We start from the raw sequence: 12,799 nt of genomic DNA, 5'->3' as shown, positions 1-12,799 counted from the left end.
CGCCGTCAGCCTGCCCGTGTCTCCAGTGCCCTCCTGCCCGCCCTGGGCTCCATCACAGGCAACCCGATGCTTGGGCGGTTCAGGGGTGGTGCGCTAGGGAGCCCAGGCTTGGGGGCCAGGTAAGACCCAAGAGGCAGGGGTCTCCGTGTGTCTGGCTGAGGGGTGGGATCTGTGAAGCTAACAGGGTCAACCCGTGTTCTGGGGGAGCCGCCAGAACACCTCCGCTGCTGCGGGGAGGAGGCAGGTGCCCCGGGAGCCAGGGTGTCCTGCCCAGTGCGCACCCTTGATAAGGCCTGCCTCCCAGCGCCCCTTCTCTGCCGCCACGGATCCTGGGCCGGGAGATGAGCCCCAGCCACTTTCTCTGCCATTCTCTCGCTGGCAGGAGTGCCTGCCGCATCCTGGCGTCCGGGGCCAGCTGGGCATTTTGGGAAGCAGGTCTCGGAATCCTGCCCAGTCCTGTGAATTTTGGTAGCAGCTTTCTAGAAGGTCGGAGGGGTGACTGATGGGGGCAGAGACTGGAGAGGCAGTGATCCGCTCTGGGCTCGCGGTGGGGGGGGGGGGCAGAGGGCGTTTTTGCAAAGGTGCGGTGGACTTCCAAGTGGCCGGATGTCAGGTTTCTTGGGCACCGGGTCCCTTGAGACTGTAGCCGCCAGGGAGGGAAGCCGGGAGAGAGAGCCTGGCGATCACCTCCTCTGGAAAAACAGATGTGAAAGCTGCCCCCCTTTGGGCTGATGTGGGGATGACTTACAGAGCTGGGCCCAGTCCTCAGGGCACTTTTGCTCATAATAGATAAACTCATGGACACACAGACAGGATAGCTCCGCGGCCTGATAGGTGAGAGAACCAGGCAGTCTTTTCCCCGGGCTGGGCGGGGGAGACTGACCGACCGCCCCTGAGGGGATGCAGCCAGCTGTGGGAAGGGAGTGGGGCTGCCGACACTGCCCATGCCCCCAGGCCTGATGGTGTACCTCTCTCATCCTTGGGAGGGTCCGCCTGACCCCTCAGGGAGAATCCGAGTCCCCAGCAGAGGGAGGAGATAGGCACCCTTGTAAATAAAGAACTGAAGGCTTCCGTGTTTTTGTAAAACAGGCCTGGGGGAAAGGGGCCCCTACTGGCCTCCAAGACCTCCACTGCACCCTGTCTCCACCTCGGGGGGAGCATGTGGGGAGCTGCAGGAGGATCTGTGGAGAGAGGAAGCTGGGGCAGCCCCTCTTGGCCTGATGAGGTGGCTTGAGTGAAAATCATCTTGGAAACAGGGCCCACATCTTTCTTTTGCTCCCAAGTCTATGGGTTCACTTTCCCCCTTAGCAGACTCTCTGGGCTCCCCTGCTCTAGCCCAGAGAGGACCCTTAGAGCCACACATGGATTTTCCTGTGGGATCTGGGCTGGAGCGTGTGGCTGGAGTGGGTTTCACAAAGGAGAAGTGGAGGTCTGAGGAAGAGGACATTAGCTTTGGGGTTTTGAAGGATGAGTAGGAGTGTAGGAGCCTGTGGGGGGGGGGGCATGCCAGCCTGTTGAAACAGCTGTGTAAGTGTGACCTAGCCCAGCTTCGAAGGAAGCTGCTGAGGCAGGAAGTGGCCCGAGAGCCATAGGAGTTCCTGCTTTTCTACGGTAACCCTTGGTTCTCATGCTGGCTTTGGGAGGCAGGTATTTCAACGTCCATACTTTCTGGGAACTGCAGCCCAGGGAGGCACAGTCGCTTGCCCGAGGTCCCCTGGCCAGGCAATGGTTAACCTGGCCTGGCCAGCTTTGGGGTGGATTCTGGCCAGAGCAGCACATTCTTCTGATCAGAGTCTACATAGTTTGTGCCTGGCCCCGAGGCGGCCCCTGGGGCGTCCAGACATGAGCTCAGGACGCTCCTCCCAGGCTCCAGTTCCAGGGAAATCGTGAGGAAGGGTGCTTTTGCTTTCATTTCTCCATCCCAGGACGATGGAGGCGGCCCTAAGGTCTGGGGCATGAGGTCCAGAGCCTGGAGGGAGGAGGGAAGGTCAGCTGCCAGCCCGGGAGGGAATGGGGGGGGGGGCCGAGCTGGGCCTGGCCCGGCAGAGGGAGGAGCATGGCTCAGGGCCCAGGGCCTCACACACTGAACCTGTGTCCCCATCTGGAAAGTGGGGAGAATAGTAACACCCACCTCTTGGGCCTGTAAGTGGACGACACTAGTATAATCATTCACTTGTCCAAAAGGTAGGCGCCAGGCTCTGTGCTGGTGGCCCGGGCCCCAGAAGTGACCTCGGGAGACCGACTGCCCACCCTCCCGGTGCCCATCTGGTGGGGGAGGCAGGCAGGAAGCAAGTGGAGACAAAAGAGTGCCTGTGTATGCTAAGGCATGTGAGAAGAAAGCCATGTCCAGACTGTGTCAGCACAGGGAGGGGACTGCTGGGGACTGCCGTGGTCAGGGAGGGCTTTTCTGAGGGGGTTGTATTTGGGTTGGGTCCTGAAGCATGCAAGGATGCGAGGGAGCAGAGGACGCATAGCTGGTGCAAAGGCCCTGGGGCAGGACTGAACCTGTGTGGCTGGAGCAGGGGTAGGGGTGGAGGGGTGGGTCGTGCAGGGCCTGTTGGCCGCCCCCACAGACTCGGGCTTCTTCTGAGATATCGGGTTTTTCCAGGAAGAGAACCCCCGCCCCCATGAGCTGGTAGACACTGGGGCTCGGGAAGGGCAGGGTCCACCGTAGCCTGACCCAGCGTCACCTGGCCTCCTGACTGCCTGGAGCGTGGTGGGACGCTTGGCAGGAGCTGGGGGTGGGCGGAGGTCCCGGCGGGAGGACGGAAGAGAAGGTGCGCGCATAGACGGCGTGTTTGTGGCGTCCCTGGTATTTGTGGCGGGCAGCGCGCCAGGGGACCCCACAGGTGCTCTGTGCTTCCGTGTCCCCACCTGTCACCAAGGCAGCACCCTGGGGACGCTGATGCTGGCAGGGGGATGCCCCGTTCTTGTCTTTTCATAGATCCTGGCCCTGCCTTGTACTTGGGAGCACGTGACCTCGGGAACAGGACGGCCCGCGGTGTGCCTCAGTTTCCACGTCAGACACTGGGGGCCCCCCTGTCCTCTTGGGCTGCGTGACCTCGGGGCCGCCCCAGGACTCTCTGCCTCAGTTTCCCCATTTGTCACGGGAACCGTGGCCTCTCACCCCGCCCCCCCCCCCCGTGACTGTGGGAGGGTCCCCGCCGGTGAGGTCCTGGAGTGTGACGTCCCCCTCCCTCCGCCCACCCACAGGCACCATCTGTGTCCTGCTGTCCTTCCCCTTCATCTTCAGCCCGTGCCTGGGCTGCGCGGCCACCACGCCGGAGTGGGCCGCCCTCCTCTACTATGGGCCCTTCGTGGTGGTCTTCCAGTTCGGCTGGGCGGCCACGCAGATCGCCCACCTCAGCCTCATCCCGGAGCTCGCCACCAGTGACCACGAGAAGGTGGAGCTCACGGCCCTCAGGTACGGCCTCCGCCCAGCCCTCAGGCCCCGGCCCAAAGCGGGAGCCCTTCCGTGCTTGGGCTCAGCCGCGGGGGCCCCAGGATGGTGCACCCCAGCTCCGCCCCAGCTCCCGGGCCTGCCGGGTGGTGTGTTGATCAGCTGTTGCCGCAGTAATGCATGGCCCCAAGCTGGCGGCCTTAGACAGCGTGCCCGTGCAGCTCGTGGTTTCTGTGGGTTATGAATCTGGCTCAGATCAGCTGTATTTTCTTTTTTCCAAGATTTATTAGAGGGTGGGGGGAGGGGCAGAGACGCAGAGCCCGACACGGGGCTCGATCTTGTGACCCTGAGGCATGACCAGAGCAGAAACCCAAGTCTGATGCTGCCTGGTCTGTCTGGGGGCTCCCATCAGGGCACCCGTTAGGGCTGGGGTCTCAGCGGTCCTAAGGATCTCCTGATGAGGTCTGGCTCACCCAGGACCACCTCCTTTAACGTGAGCTGTAGAATCCCTTTACCTCTACCTGTATTCACAGGTCCCCTCCCGTGGGGGAGGGGTTGGACTGGGAGGGACCAGGGTCATCTTAGAATTCTGCTTGCCTGGCGTGGAGAGGGTCAGTCCGTTGCCTTGCTTGAGGCACAGACAGGAAGTTCTCCTGGAGAGAACCTAGGAGCATTTATGGAGTGCTGGCTGTGTACAGGCGCATTTCTGGGTCCTTCACGTGGAGTACCGTCTTTAATCCTCCTGGCAATCGTCACAGACCCCCTTGCAGGCTTGAGCAGAGTGTCCCCTGCGGGACGGTGTGCGGTAGGGACGGGGAAGAGTGGGTCCAGTTCCGGAAGGGCTCGCACGGACAGCTGGAGCTCCAGGAGAGGCCCTGGGGGAGGGGTGCCTGCTACGTGTGCTCTGCGGCTCTGGTCGTGGTGGCATCTTCACGAGGGGCCTTGCCGCCCCCATGGCGGCCCGCTGGGCCCGTGCTGCCCGGCCTGGCTTCCAACCAGCACTGCCCCTGGGTTCTGCATTACGGCACAGGCACAGCCCGGCGGGGCCAGTGACAGCCCTCGGGCCCCAGCTGGCGGGGCGGTGGTGCCGAGACCGGGCTCCAGGGCACGCTTTCCCGCCAGCCTTGAAGCCTCTTCACTTTGATCTCTGGGGTCTTGTGCTCACTTTCAGAAAGGGAAACTGAGTCCTGGCATGTGATCCAGAGGCTCTGCCCCCACCCCCCCAGCCCCTGGAGGGACACTCAGATACTTCTAGACCACAGAGCCCCAGCCCTGTCGAGGCCCAGGGTCCGGGAACCAGTAATCCCAAATCCTGGCTTCTGAGTGTCTCCGGTCTTCCTGGAGTCTCTGTGGCCCTGGCCTGGGTGGCTGGGCTGTCCGGGTGGAGTTGTGGGGCCGGTGTCAGTCATCAGATAACGTGCCACCAGGGCTCTCCTGGGGCCACCCTGTGTTTGGGAGATGAATGCTCCGCCAGCCGGAGATGCCCTGGGTCCCGTGCCGAAGCCTCCCCTGCCCCCGCCAGGTACGCCTTCACCGTGGTGGCCAACATCGCCGTGTACGGGGCCGCCTGGCTCCTGCTGCACCTGCAGGGCTCCCCGAGCACGGAGGCGGCCCACGACGTCACCGACCAGCTGGGGGTCCAAGACGTGCAGGTGTTCCAGGTGAGCGGGGCCCAGGCCGGACACCCCCGTGGCCCTGACCCCGGGGGCTCAGGCCGAGAGCGCTGCCACTGACCCCTCTCCCGCCCGGCCTCCAGAACCTCTCCCTGTTGGTGATAGGAGTCGGAGCCGTGTTCTCGCTTCTGTTCCACCTGGGCACCCGGGAGGGGCGCCGGGCCCTGGCGGAGGCGCCGGACGAGCACAGCCCGCTGCTGGCCCCCACGACTGCGCGGCCCCTGCTGCTCTGGAAACACTGGCTCCAGGAGCCAGCCTTCTATCAGGTGTGCGGCTGGCCAGGGATGGGGCTGGCGGACACGGGGGCAGACAGTCCCTTTACGGTCCTCCGGTGGCCACGGTCTGCCCTGCCCGCTGGCCAGGCAGTCACCGCGAGTGGCTCAGGCACCGCCGCAGGGCTCCCAGGGCTCCCTGGGCCCCCCGATCCCCGCTGACCCGCGCCCTCGGCTCCCCTGCCGCAGGTGGGTCTGCTGTACATGAGCACGAGGCTCATCGTGAACCTGTCCCAGACCTACATAGCCATGTACCTCACCTACTCCCTCAACCTGCCCAAGGTGAGCTGGGGGGCGGGCCTGGGTCCAGCGCGCCCCGTGCCCCGCCGAGTCCCCCAGCCCGCCGAGCTCACGCTGCTCTGCCCCCGCAGAAGTTCATCGCCACCATCCCGCTGCTGATGTACGTCAGCGGCTTCTGCTCCTCCTTCCTCATGAAGCCGGTCAACAGGAGCATCGGGAGGAACGTGAGTGGCCAGGTCGGGCGGGGGCGGGGGCCCCAGAAGCGCAGGCTCCGGACCGGGGCTGTCCCGCGTCTGGCTCCCGCATGGCTCGGGGCTGTGGTGCTCTTGGACTCGGTGCTGCCCGGGGCAGTGGAGCGCTGGCCGGTGCGGCCAAGAAACGCCGCCCGTCACCGTGTTTGATTTTAACGGCTCAGCAGCAACTGGCGTTAGCGCCCGGGCCTCCGGGTCCCCCGGGGCCTGAGCGAGGGCACCGCGGGACAGTCCAGCCGGACGCCCTCCCCGCGGCAGCCGGCTGAGGAGCACGCGGACCGGCGGCTCTGACGCCGGCCCCGCTGCCCCCACAGCTGACCTACTTTGTGGGGCTCCTGGCGATCCTGACCTTCGCCGCCTGGGTGGCGCTGGCAGACAGGCTGGGCGTGGCCGTGTACGCGGCGGCCGTGCTGCTGGGCATGGGCTGTGCCACCATCCTCGTCACCTCGCTGGCCATGACGGCCGACCTCATCGGCCCCCACACGGTGAGGCGGAGCGGCGGGGTGGGGCAGGGGCTGGGGTCCGGGCCGCGGATGCTAAGCCCCTGCTCTTGCACCCCAGCACAGCGGAGCCTTCGTGTACGGGGCCATGAGCTTCTCGGATAAAGTGGCCAACGGGCTGGCCGTGATGGCCATCCAGAGCCTGTACCCCTGCTCGTGAGTGCCGCTCGTTTGTTCACGGGATAGTGTGTGGGGGCTGCGCACCTGTCAGGCCCTGCCCCGGGTCTGGGGGTTTGGCCCGGACAGAGGACAGCACGCGGGTGGGGCTTGCACACTGGGGTCCCACTTGTTCCTGACCTGGAGCACCCCGCCAGCTGCTGGACGCCGGGGACACGGCGTCCGGTTGTACCGGGGCAGTGGGAGTGGGCAGGGCTGGGCAGAGCTGGGATCTGCTCAGACCCTCAGAACCTAGTTCTAGACCCAGATGGTTCTAGACCACTGAGTGGAGACTCGTAGAAGCCTGGGGTCTGGGAACAAAAGCCCATCTGTTCCCCTGTCCTCAGGGGCCTGGGGGCAACACCAGCTACTTTCGTAAGCACAGAACCGTGTGACCCAAACCAGTGGCGAGGCCTGTCTGGGGCAAGAGGTCAGGGAAAGCTTCCTTGAGGAGGTGACATTGGACCTGAGGCCTGTCAGGGAGTTCCAAGCAAATGCAGAGGAAGCACCCTACGAAGGTCCTGGGGCAGGACTGGGCTCGGGGTCGGAGGAAAGCGTGTGGGGAAGGCCCGCGCGGCTGGAGCACGGAGGGGATGGGGCAGGTGTGCAGCGCCTCGGGGGCACCGGGGGCGGTGGTGGTCCAGGCAGGTGGTGGTGATGGGGCCGGATCCGCAGGAGACAGAGAATGGGCGAGGAGGGGCAGATGTGGGTAGGGGCGGGGGCGGGGGTGACTCCCCCGGTTCTGGTGGCCCAGTAGCTGGGCGGCAGGTCCATGCTGGAGGGTCCTGACAGAGGGCGACGCCCCCGCCTCTGCCCTCCCCTGCCCCACAGCTTGGAGATCTGCTGCAGGGCCTGCATGGGCTTCTACCGCTGGGTGATGGTGGCCGCCACCGGCGGCGTAGGCGTGGCCGCCACCCTCTGTCTGTGCAGCCTCTTCCTCTGGCCCATCCGCCTGCGGAGCTGTGAGTCCCGAGCTGCGCCCCACCCCCAGGGACCAGGGGCTGGCGGGGTGGGCCCACAGCAGCGCCCCCGCACTGACTGCACCCCCGCCCCCTTGTTCTGCAGGGGACCCTGGAGCCCAGCCCTGATGCCACACGCGCCTGTCGCTGTCGCCGTCCTATGAACAGGGACTCGGTCCCAGGCCCCGCGGAGGCCCGGAGCAGCGCTCCCTCTGGGCTGGCCCTTCCTCCCGTCCCTGCCCCCACCCTTGCTGGCTGCGGGGGGTCGGGGGGGAAGGTCCGGTTCCCAGACATGGAGGTGAGCCCTCTGGGATCCAGGCGCGCGCCTGGCTCACCCCTCACCCCGGGCTCGGCTGTGGTTTCCTACGTGCCGCCAGGTCCCCTCGGCCATGGTGCGGTCCCTGGGCCGGACGGGAACCTCAGGCAGGGGTGGGGAGGAGCGAGTCCCATGCCCTGCGCCCAGGCTACTGCTGGCCACGAATAAAGAGCCACCCGTGGGTGAGGGCTGTGGCCTCAGCTGTGTCCCCGCAGTCCAGAGTGGGGAGAGGGCAGCTGAGACGCCCTGAAGTCCGCCTGCCTCTGGCCCAAGTTTGGGTCACCGGGGTGTTGGCTGGTGGCTGGACCGCCCAGGGTCCCCAAGGGTCCCCGAAGGTGGAGGGGTGCACGGAGGGGGGCTGCAGAGGGTGGCGTCGGGCAGCATGAACTTTATCAGCGGATGGGTGTGTACACGGGTGGGGGCCGCTGGTTGGTGGAGGGGCAGTAGGGTTCCAGGTCCCACTGCCTGTGGTTCTGCGTGGTGTAGCGCGGGCGCTGGGGCGCGGACAGGAGCGGCACGTAGTCAGACCCCTGCCATGGCGGCTCCGTCTGGTACTGGTGCCTGGTGACCACTGTGGGACAGTGGGACAGGTCACCTCCTGTCCCCGGCCACTCTGAACCCCAGCCGAGGTGGCCTTGGTCCCCCCGACCACCTCCACTCCTCACCGTATTCCTTGCCCCGGAAGGGTCTGTCTGTCCACAGCGCGCTCCCCCACCGCGTGCTGGGGACCCTGTACTGGGCCGGGAGGACGGGGTCGCACCAGGAGGTCTCCCGGAGGCGCTGGGTGTAGGCTGTAGGGGGAAGGGCCTGGGTAGGTCATCTGTGGCCCTGGCCCTGCCCTTGGGGCTGGGAGGGGCAGGCCGGGCCAAGCACTCACCGGAGGGCATGCTTCGCTCCCGGTGGCTGTGGCAGCCGTGCCAGCGGGTATAGGCCTCCCGGTATGGGCTGTCCAGGGCCCGCGGGAGCGTGTACCAGGCTTCCCGAGACTCAGAGTTGGTCAGGCCGGTGTACCACGGCTGGCCCGCGGCGTCGCGTCCCATGGGGGCGTACTTCCAGCGCACTGCCTGCCTGATGGCCGGTGTCCAGCGGGGACCCTCCAGGGACAGATAGTCATCGCTGTGGGGGTGAGGGCAGCAGAGGCTGAGCCTGGGCGCCTCCCCTGGCCCGCACTGCTGGCGTGCACAGCCCTGGCCGGCAGAGGAGTGCGGGCGCGGAGCCCTGTGGCCTGCTTCCCTCCAACCCCCCCCCCACCACCCCCCCGCCCCCCCTTGTTCAGCACTTCTGATCCATCCCCCCAGGGACCCGGGGTGGCGGGGGAGGGTGCGCCTACAGCATGAGGCCTCTGCTGCCAGACCCGTCCTAGGCAGGGCACTAAGACGGACTCCCCAGGGAGGCAGCAGCTGTCCAGGGCCAGTGGGTGTCCAGAAGCCCTGGGGCAGCCAGGACCGGTGTAGGGAACGGGACCGCAGTGCAGAGATGGGAGTGCCTGGTGGTGCAGTCGGGGGAGCGGGCGACTCCACCTCGGGGGCGTGAGTTCGAGCCCCATGCTGGGTGTGGAGAGAACTTGGAAATAAAATCTGAAAATCAGGTCGCTGTGTGGTACTGTTAAAAATGACAGGGAAAACCCCAGAAGCGGGAAGGAAAGCTGAGAAGTGAGACACCCCCAGAGCTGCTCAAGCCGCAGGGACCTCGTCGGGCAGAAACCTCACTGGCCGTTCCTCTCCCGGAAGGCCTGCCGGGAGCACCACTGCCCTGCAGAGGGTCCAGCGGGCCCTTCGCCCTGGCGGTTGGGGGCACTGCTGACCACAGGCTCTTTGGACCTGTGCCCTGTGTGGCCCAGAGATCATGGAAAACTGGAAACCCATGTGTCTCCCTGAGGGTGAGGTGAGCGTGGAACGTTCTGGAACATCGGTCTTGGGAACCTGACACACACTGGTTTTGCCAAGCGCCCACAATCCTGGGTCCCGTCCTAGCAAAGGGTATACTTCTGAGCCCCGACGTGCTCAGCATTTGTGAAACGCAAGGCTGCCAGTCTACCGTGATAGTGGGAGGTGGGCCTTTGGGAGCAGCAGGTCAGACCTGGAAGAAACCCCAGTCGATGCCTGCTCGGTCCAGGATCCAGAGCCTCCTGCCCTTTAAGAGAGCGCACGTGTGCCCCCGGCCCCCGCACTGTACCCCGGAGCGGGCACTGCACAGGATGGACGTGTGGCGGGGCGGCCCAGGGGCACACCCCGGTCTTCCTACAGCTGCACAGCTCCCCGTTTGGTGCCTTAGCCAGTCCGCCGGGGTGAGAGGGCTCCCCAAATCCATGCCCTCCTGGTCTCAAGCACCCCCCTGGGGAGCTCAGCAGAGAGCGTTTCTAAGCTGTGGGCCTCGGGCTGAGCTGGCCCTCATGCGCGGCCTGGTGTCCTTGGAAGGGGAGCCTGGACACAGAGAAGGCCATGTGACACCGGGGCAGAGATCGAGGTGACCTGTCCTCAGGGGGTGCCGAGGACAACCAGAAAGGCGCTAGAACAGGGAGGCCCAGCAGAGCTGCTCCCTCAGGCCCCGGAAGGAACCAGCCCTGCAGACCCCCTTGATCTCTGGCCTCCGGCTTCCAGACCCGGGAGAGCGCCGATCTCGGTGGTTTTGGGTCACAGAAGCCCGGCCTGGTTCTGTGAGAGCGGCTGCGGGCAACTCCTGGAGAGACCCAGTCAGCTCCGGACTGTGCCTGTGCCCGCAGCAGACCCCCGGCCGGCGGTGCTCACGCACACCCTGCTCTGGCCGCAGGCGGGGAGGGCAGTACCGGGGCAGACGGGGGCAGGCGGTGTGGGGGGCAGGCGGTCAGGACGGGGTGAGGCGGGGCGAGGCAGGGCGAGGGTTGAACACGGAGGTGCCTGGACTGAAGAGTCAACACGAGAAGCCGGACTGAATGCCACGAGGCCTGGGGCGCAGAGGCGGCGCGCGGGGCCGTGGGGGGGGACTCACCTGAACAGAGGTGCTGGGAAATCTGTTTCCAGGGTCCCCCGGGGGACATAGGGCCGGGCAGCCTCCCGCCGCAGGGTCTGCATGTCTGCCTCTGGGTCCCCAGGGGCTCATGCCTAGAAGGCCTGTGGGGCCATTGTTGACGGCGACAAAGGCGTCCCTCGGTGTCCCGGCAACAGTACTGGCCAGCGCTGGTCCCCGTCCAGACCGCTCCCCCCTCCCCCAGCAGAGGCCGGCGGGCAGGTGGTGGGAGGCACGAGTGAGGGAGCCGTGTGAGCCCTGCTGCAGGGGCCGGGCACGGGGCTCCCACCTCTTCCCCTTCGGGCCCCCTCAGAACAGCCCACCGGGGGTGCTCCAGGCCGCTCCCTCGGGCGCACCCTTCCAGGAGCTCCGGCTGGGACCCCACATTCCCAGCCGCCCCTTCTCTGCTTTTGGGATATGTTCGGAGCTAGACCTGCGGGCACACGCCGCAGCTCGGTTCGCAGCCCTCAGCTGCACGAGGGACACACGGACCACGGTCCCTCAGGTGCGGGAGCGTCCTGTGGCCACGAGCAGGACCAAGGCGCCCCCACGCACAGCCCTAGGGACGGACCCCCGAGCCCACGACGCGCAGGGAGGGAACCAGACACAGGAGGCCACACAGGGTGTGAGTCCATTTATGTGACACGCCCAGACCAGGCCCCTCCATGGACGGGGTCTCGCGGGGGGCCGAGGGCTGCGAGGGTGAGCGGGGAGTGACGGCGGATGGGGTTGCTTTTGGGGTCAGGGAACGTTCACAGACGGTGGCAGCACAACCTCACGAACGTACTAAAAATCACTGAGTTGCACACATTAAGATGGTCAACTGTGTTCCGCGTACGTCATCGCAGTAACGGGAACAAGATCGCCCAGACCCGCCCACCCCTCGCTCGCACCTGCTCCTGGTGGCCTGGGCCTCGTCTCCTCCAGGCCCTGTGCTTCCTTCCCTCAGCCACGCACACCCAGGGCCCGCCGCCTCGGGGGTGGAAGCCTGAGTCACCCCCGCAGCCCCCAGCCGGCAGCCCCTGCCCGTGCCTCCCCCACGCCGCTCCGGAGCCTCTGCCACCAGCGCCCCCCGCACCAGGAGCTCCCTGCTCTCCAGGCCCGTCTGGGGCTCTGGGTTCCGGGGTGCCCTTCCCGCCACCTGTCCCCCGTCCCAGCCACACGTGCTCCTTGCTGCCCGCTGCAACCAGCTGTGCCGCAGTCCGGGCTCTGGTCCCCGCTGCCCCGGACAGGGCTCCTCATCTGCAGGGAGGGACCTCGGGGCTGGCGAGCTGCTCACTGTAGGGGGCTCGCCCAGCTTCTCAGGAGCCCCTGACCTGCCACGTCTGGCTGGAGTCCCCACTCCTCTGGCCTGGCTTTCCCTCCAGCCCCGACTGTCTGCTCCCCTCAACCGCCTCAAGGCCCTCTCTTCTACAGCCGTTACGGCGGCGTCGGCCCCGTGCCTGCTGCCCCCCGTGCCTGGGCCTCACCCCCCACCACCACTCATCCCCTTCCCCTTCCCTTACGAAAGCTACATTCAAGGATCCACAGAAACAAATCTTGCCTCCCGTGTGAAATGCTGGGCCAGCGAGGGCACCCACCGGCCTGTCTCCCTGGCGGTCAGGGGAGGAGGCAGCAACGCCTACCCCGCCCGAGAGCTGCCGCGGGGCCCCTGAATCCAGCACCCCCTTCCTCCTCTGCTCCCAGCCCAGCCCTGCCCCACCGCAGCCCGCCTCCTGCGCGCACAGACCGCACCCCTGCCCTGTCTCCCCACTCCACAGGGCACCCAGGCAGTTCCTTCCCCACGGCAGGGCCACACCCTCGCTGGGCCACAAGGGCTGGCCATACCCGTCCTCAGCCCCAGGGGACTCTGAATTTGGGGTTACCGGCACCTCCTGCGGACAGCCTGTGAGTCTCCCCATGACCAGCTCCCCCAGGGCGAGCCGCCTGCCCCTTGCGTGCGACATCTGGACACCCCAGCTGGGGACCAGCCGGCCAGTGCAGGAACCCACAACTGGTGTAATGACGATGCTGTCACAAGAAACAGGGCTCGCCCTGCACTAGGCGC

General features: G+C 66.4%; 2 protein-coding genes across 2 annotated transcripts in view; one reads left to right on the top strand and one right to left on the bottom strand.

Moving 5' to 3' along the window:
• MFSD12 (major facilitator superfamily domain containing 12) overlaps positions 1-7,967 on the top strand; it is an 8,805-nt gene extending 838 nt beyond the window's left edge. Inside the window, exons 2-10 of the mRNA XM_059388633.1 lie at positions 3,214-3,424; positions 4,923-5,061; positions 5,157-5,339; positions 5,535-5,627; positions 5,717-5,809; positions 6,151-6,321; positions 6,398-6,492; positions 7,324-7,454; positions 7,558-7,967. Of these exons, the coding sequence (XP_059244616.1) occupies positions 3,214-3,424; positions 4,923-5,061; positions 5,157-5,339; positions 5,535-5,627; positions 5,717-5,809; positions 6,151-6,321; positions 6,398-6,492; positions 7,324-7,454; positions 7,558-7,580 (1,139 nt within the window). The 3' untranslated portion in view covers positions 7,581-7,967. The remainder of the gene's footprint in view (positions 1-3,213; positions 3,425-4,922; positions 5,062-5,156; positions 5,340-5,534; positions 5,628-5,716; positions 5,810-6,150; positions 6,322-6,397; positions 6,493-7,323; positions 7,455-7,557) is intronic.
• TEKTIP1 (tektin bundle interacting protein 1) lies at positions 7,899-10,817 on the bottom strand. The gene is made up of 5 exons (XM_059387625.1): positions 10,735-10,817; positions 9,481-9,587; positions 8,645-9,436; positions 8,433-8,558; positions 7,899-8,338 (listed from the first exon to the last, which is right to left on the bottom strand). The coding sequence occupies exons 1-5, from the start codon at positions 10,815-10,817 to the stop codon at positions 8,160-8,162; spliced, it is 1,287 nt and encodes a 428-aa protein (XP_059243608.1). The 3' UTR covers positions 7,899-8,159.
• Positions 10,818-12,799: the final 1,982 nt, after the last annotated feature.

This window comes from Mustela nigripes, chromosome 2, assembly GCF_022355385.1.
Source record: "Mustela nigripes isolate SB6536 chromosome 2, MUSNIG.SB6536, whole genome shotgun sequence".
Taxonomy (NCBI): domain Eukaryota; kingdom Metazoa; phylum Chordata; class Mammalia; order Carnivora; family Mustelidae; genus Mustela; species Mustela nigripes.
This window is presented reverse-complemented; position numbering and strand designations above follow the sequence as displayed.

Bases quoted from the DNA above. Each gene is read 5' to 3' on its own strand.
- TEKTIP1 (XM_059387625.1), bottom strand. From the start codon at position 10,817: ATGCAGACCCTGCGGCGGGAGGCTGCCCGGCCCTATGTCCCCCGGGGG. The intron at 9,437-9,480 runs GCCAGTGAGGTT...CGGCTTGAGCAG, and splicing joins GGCCTTCCGGGAGAGGAACG to CTCTGGGGGTGTCTCACTTC. The intron at 8,559-8,644 runs GTGAGTGCTTGG...TTCCCCCTACAG, and splicing joins GGAGCGAAGCATGCCCTCCG to CCTACACCCAGCGCCTCCGG.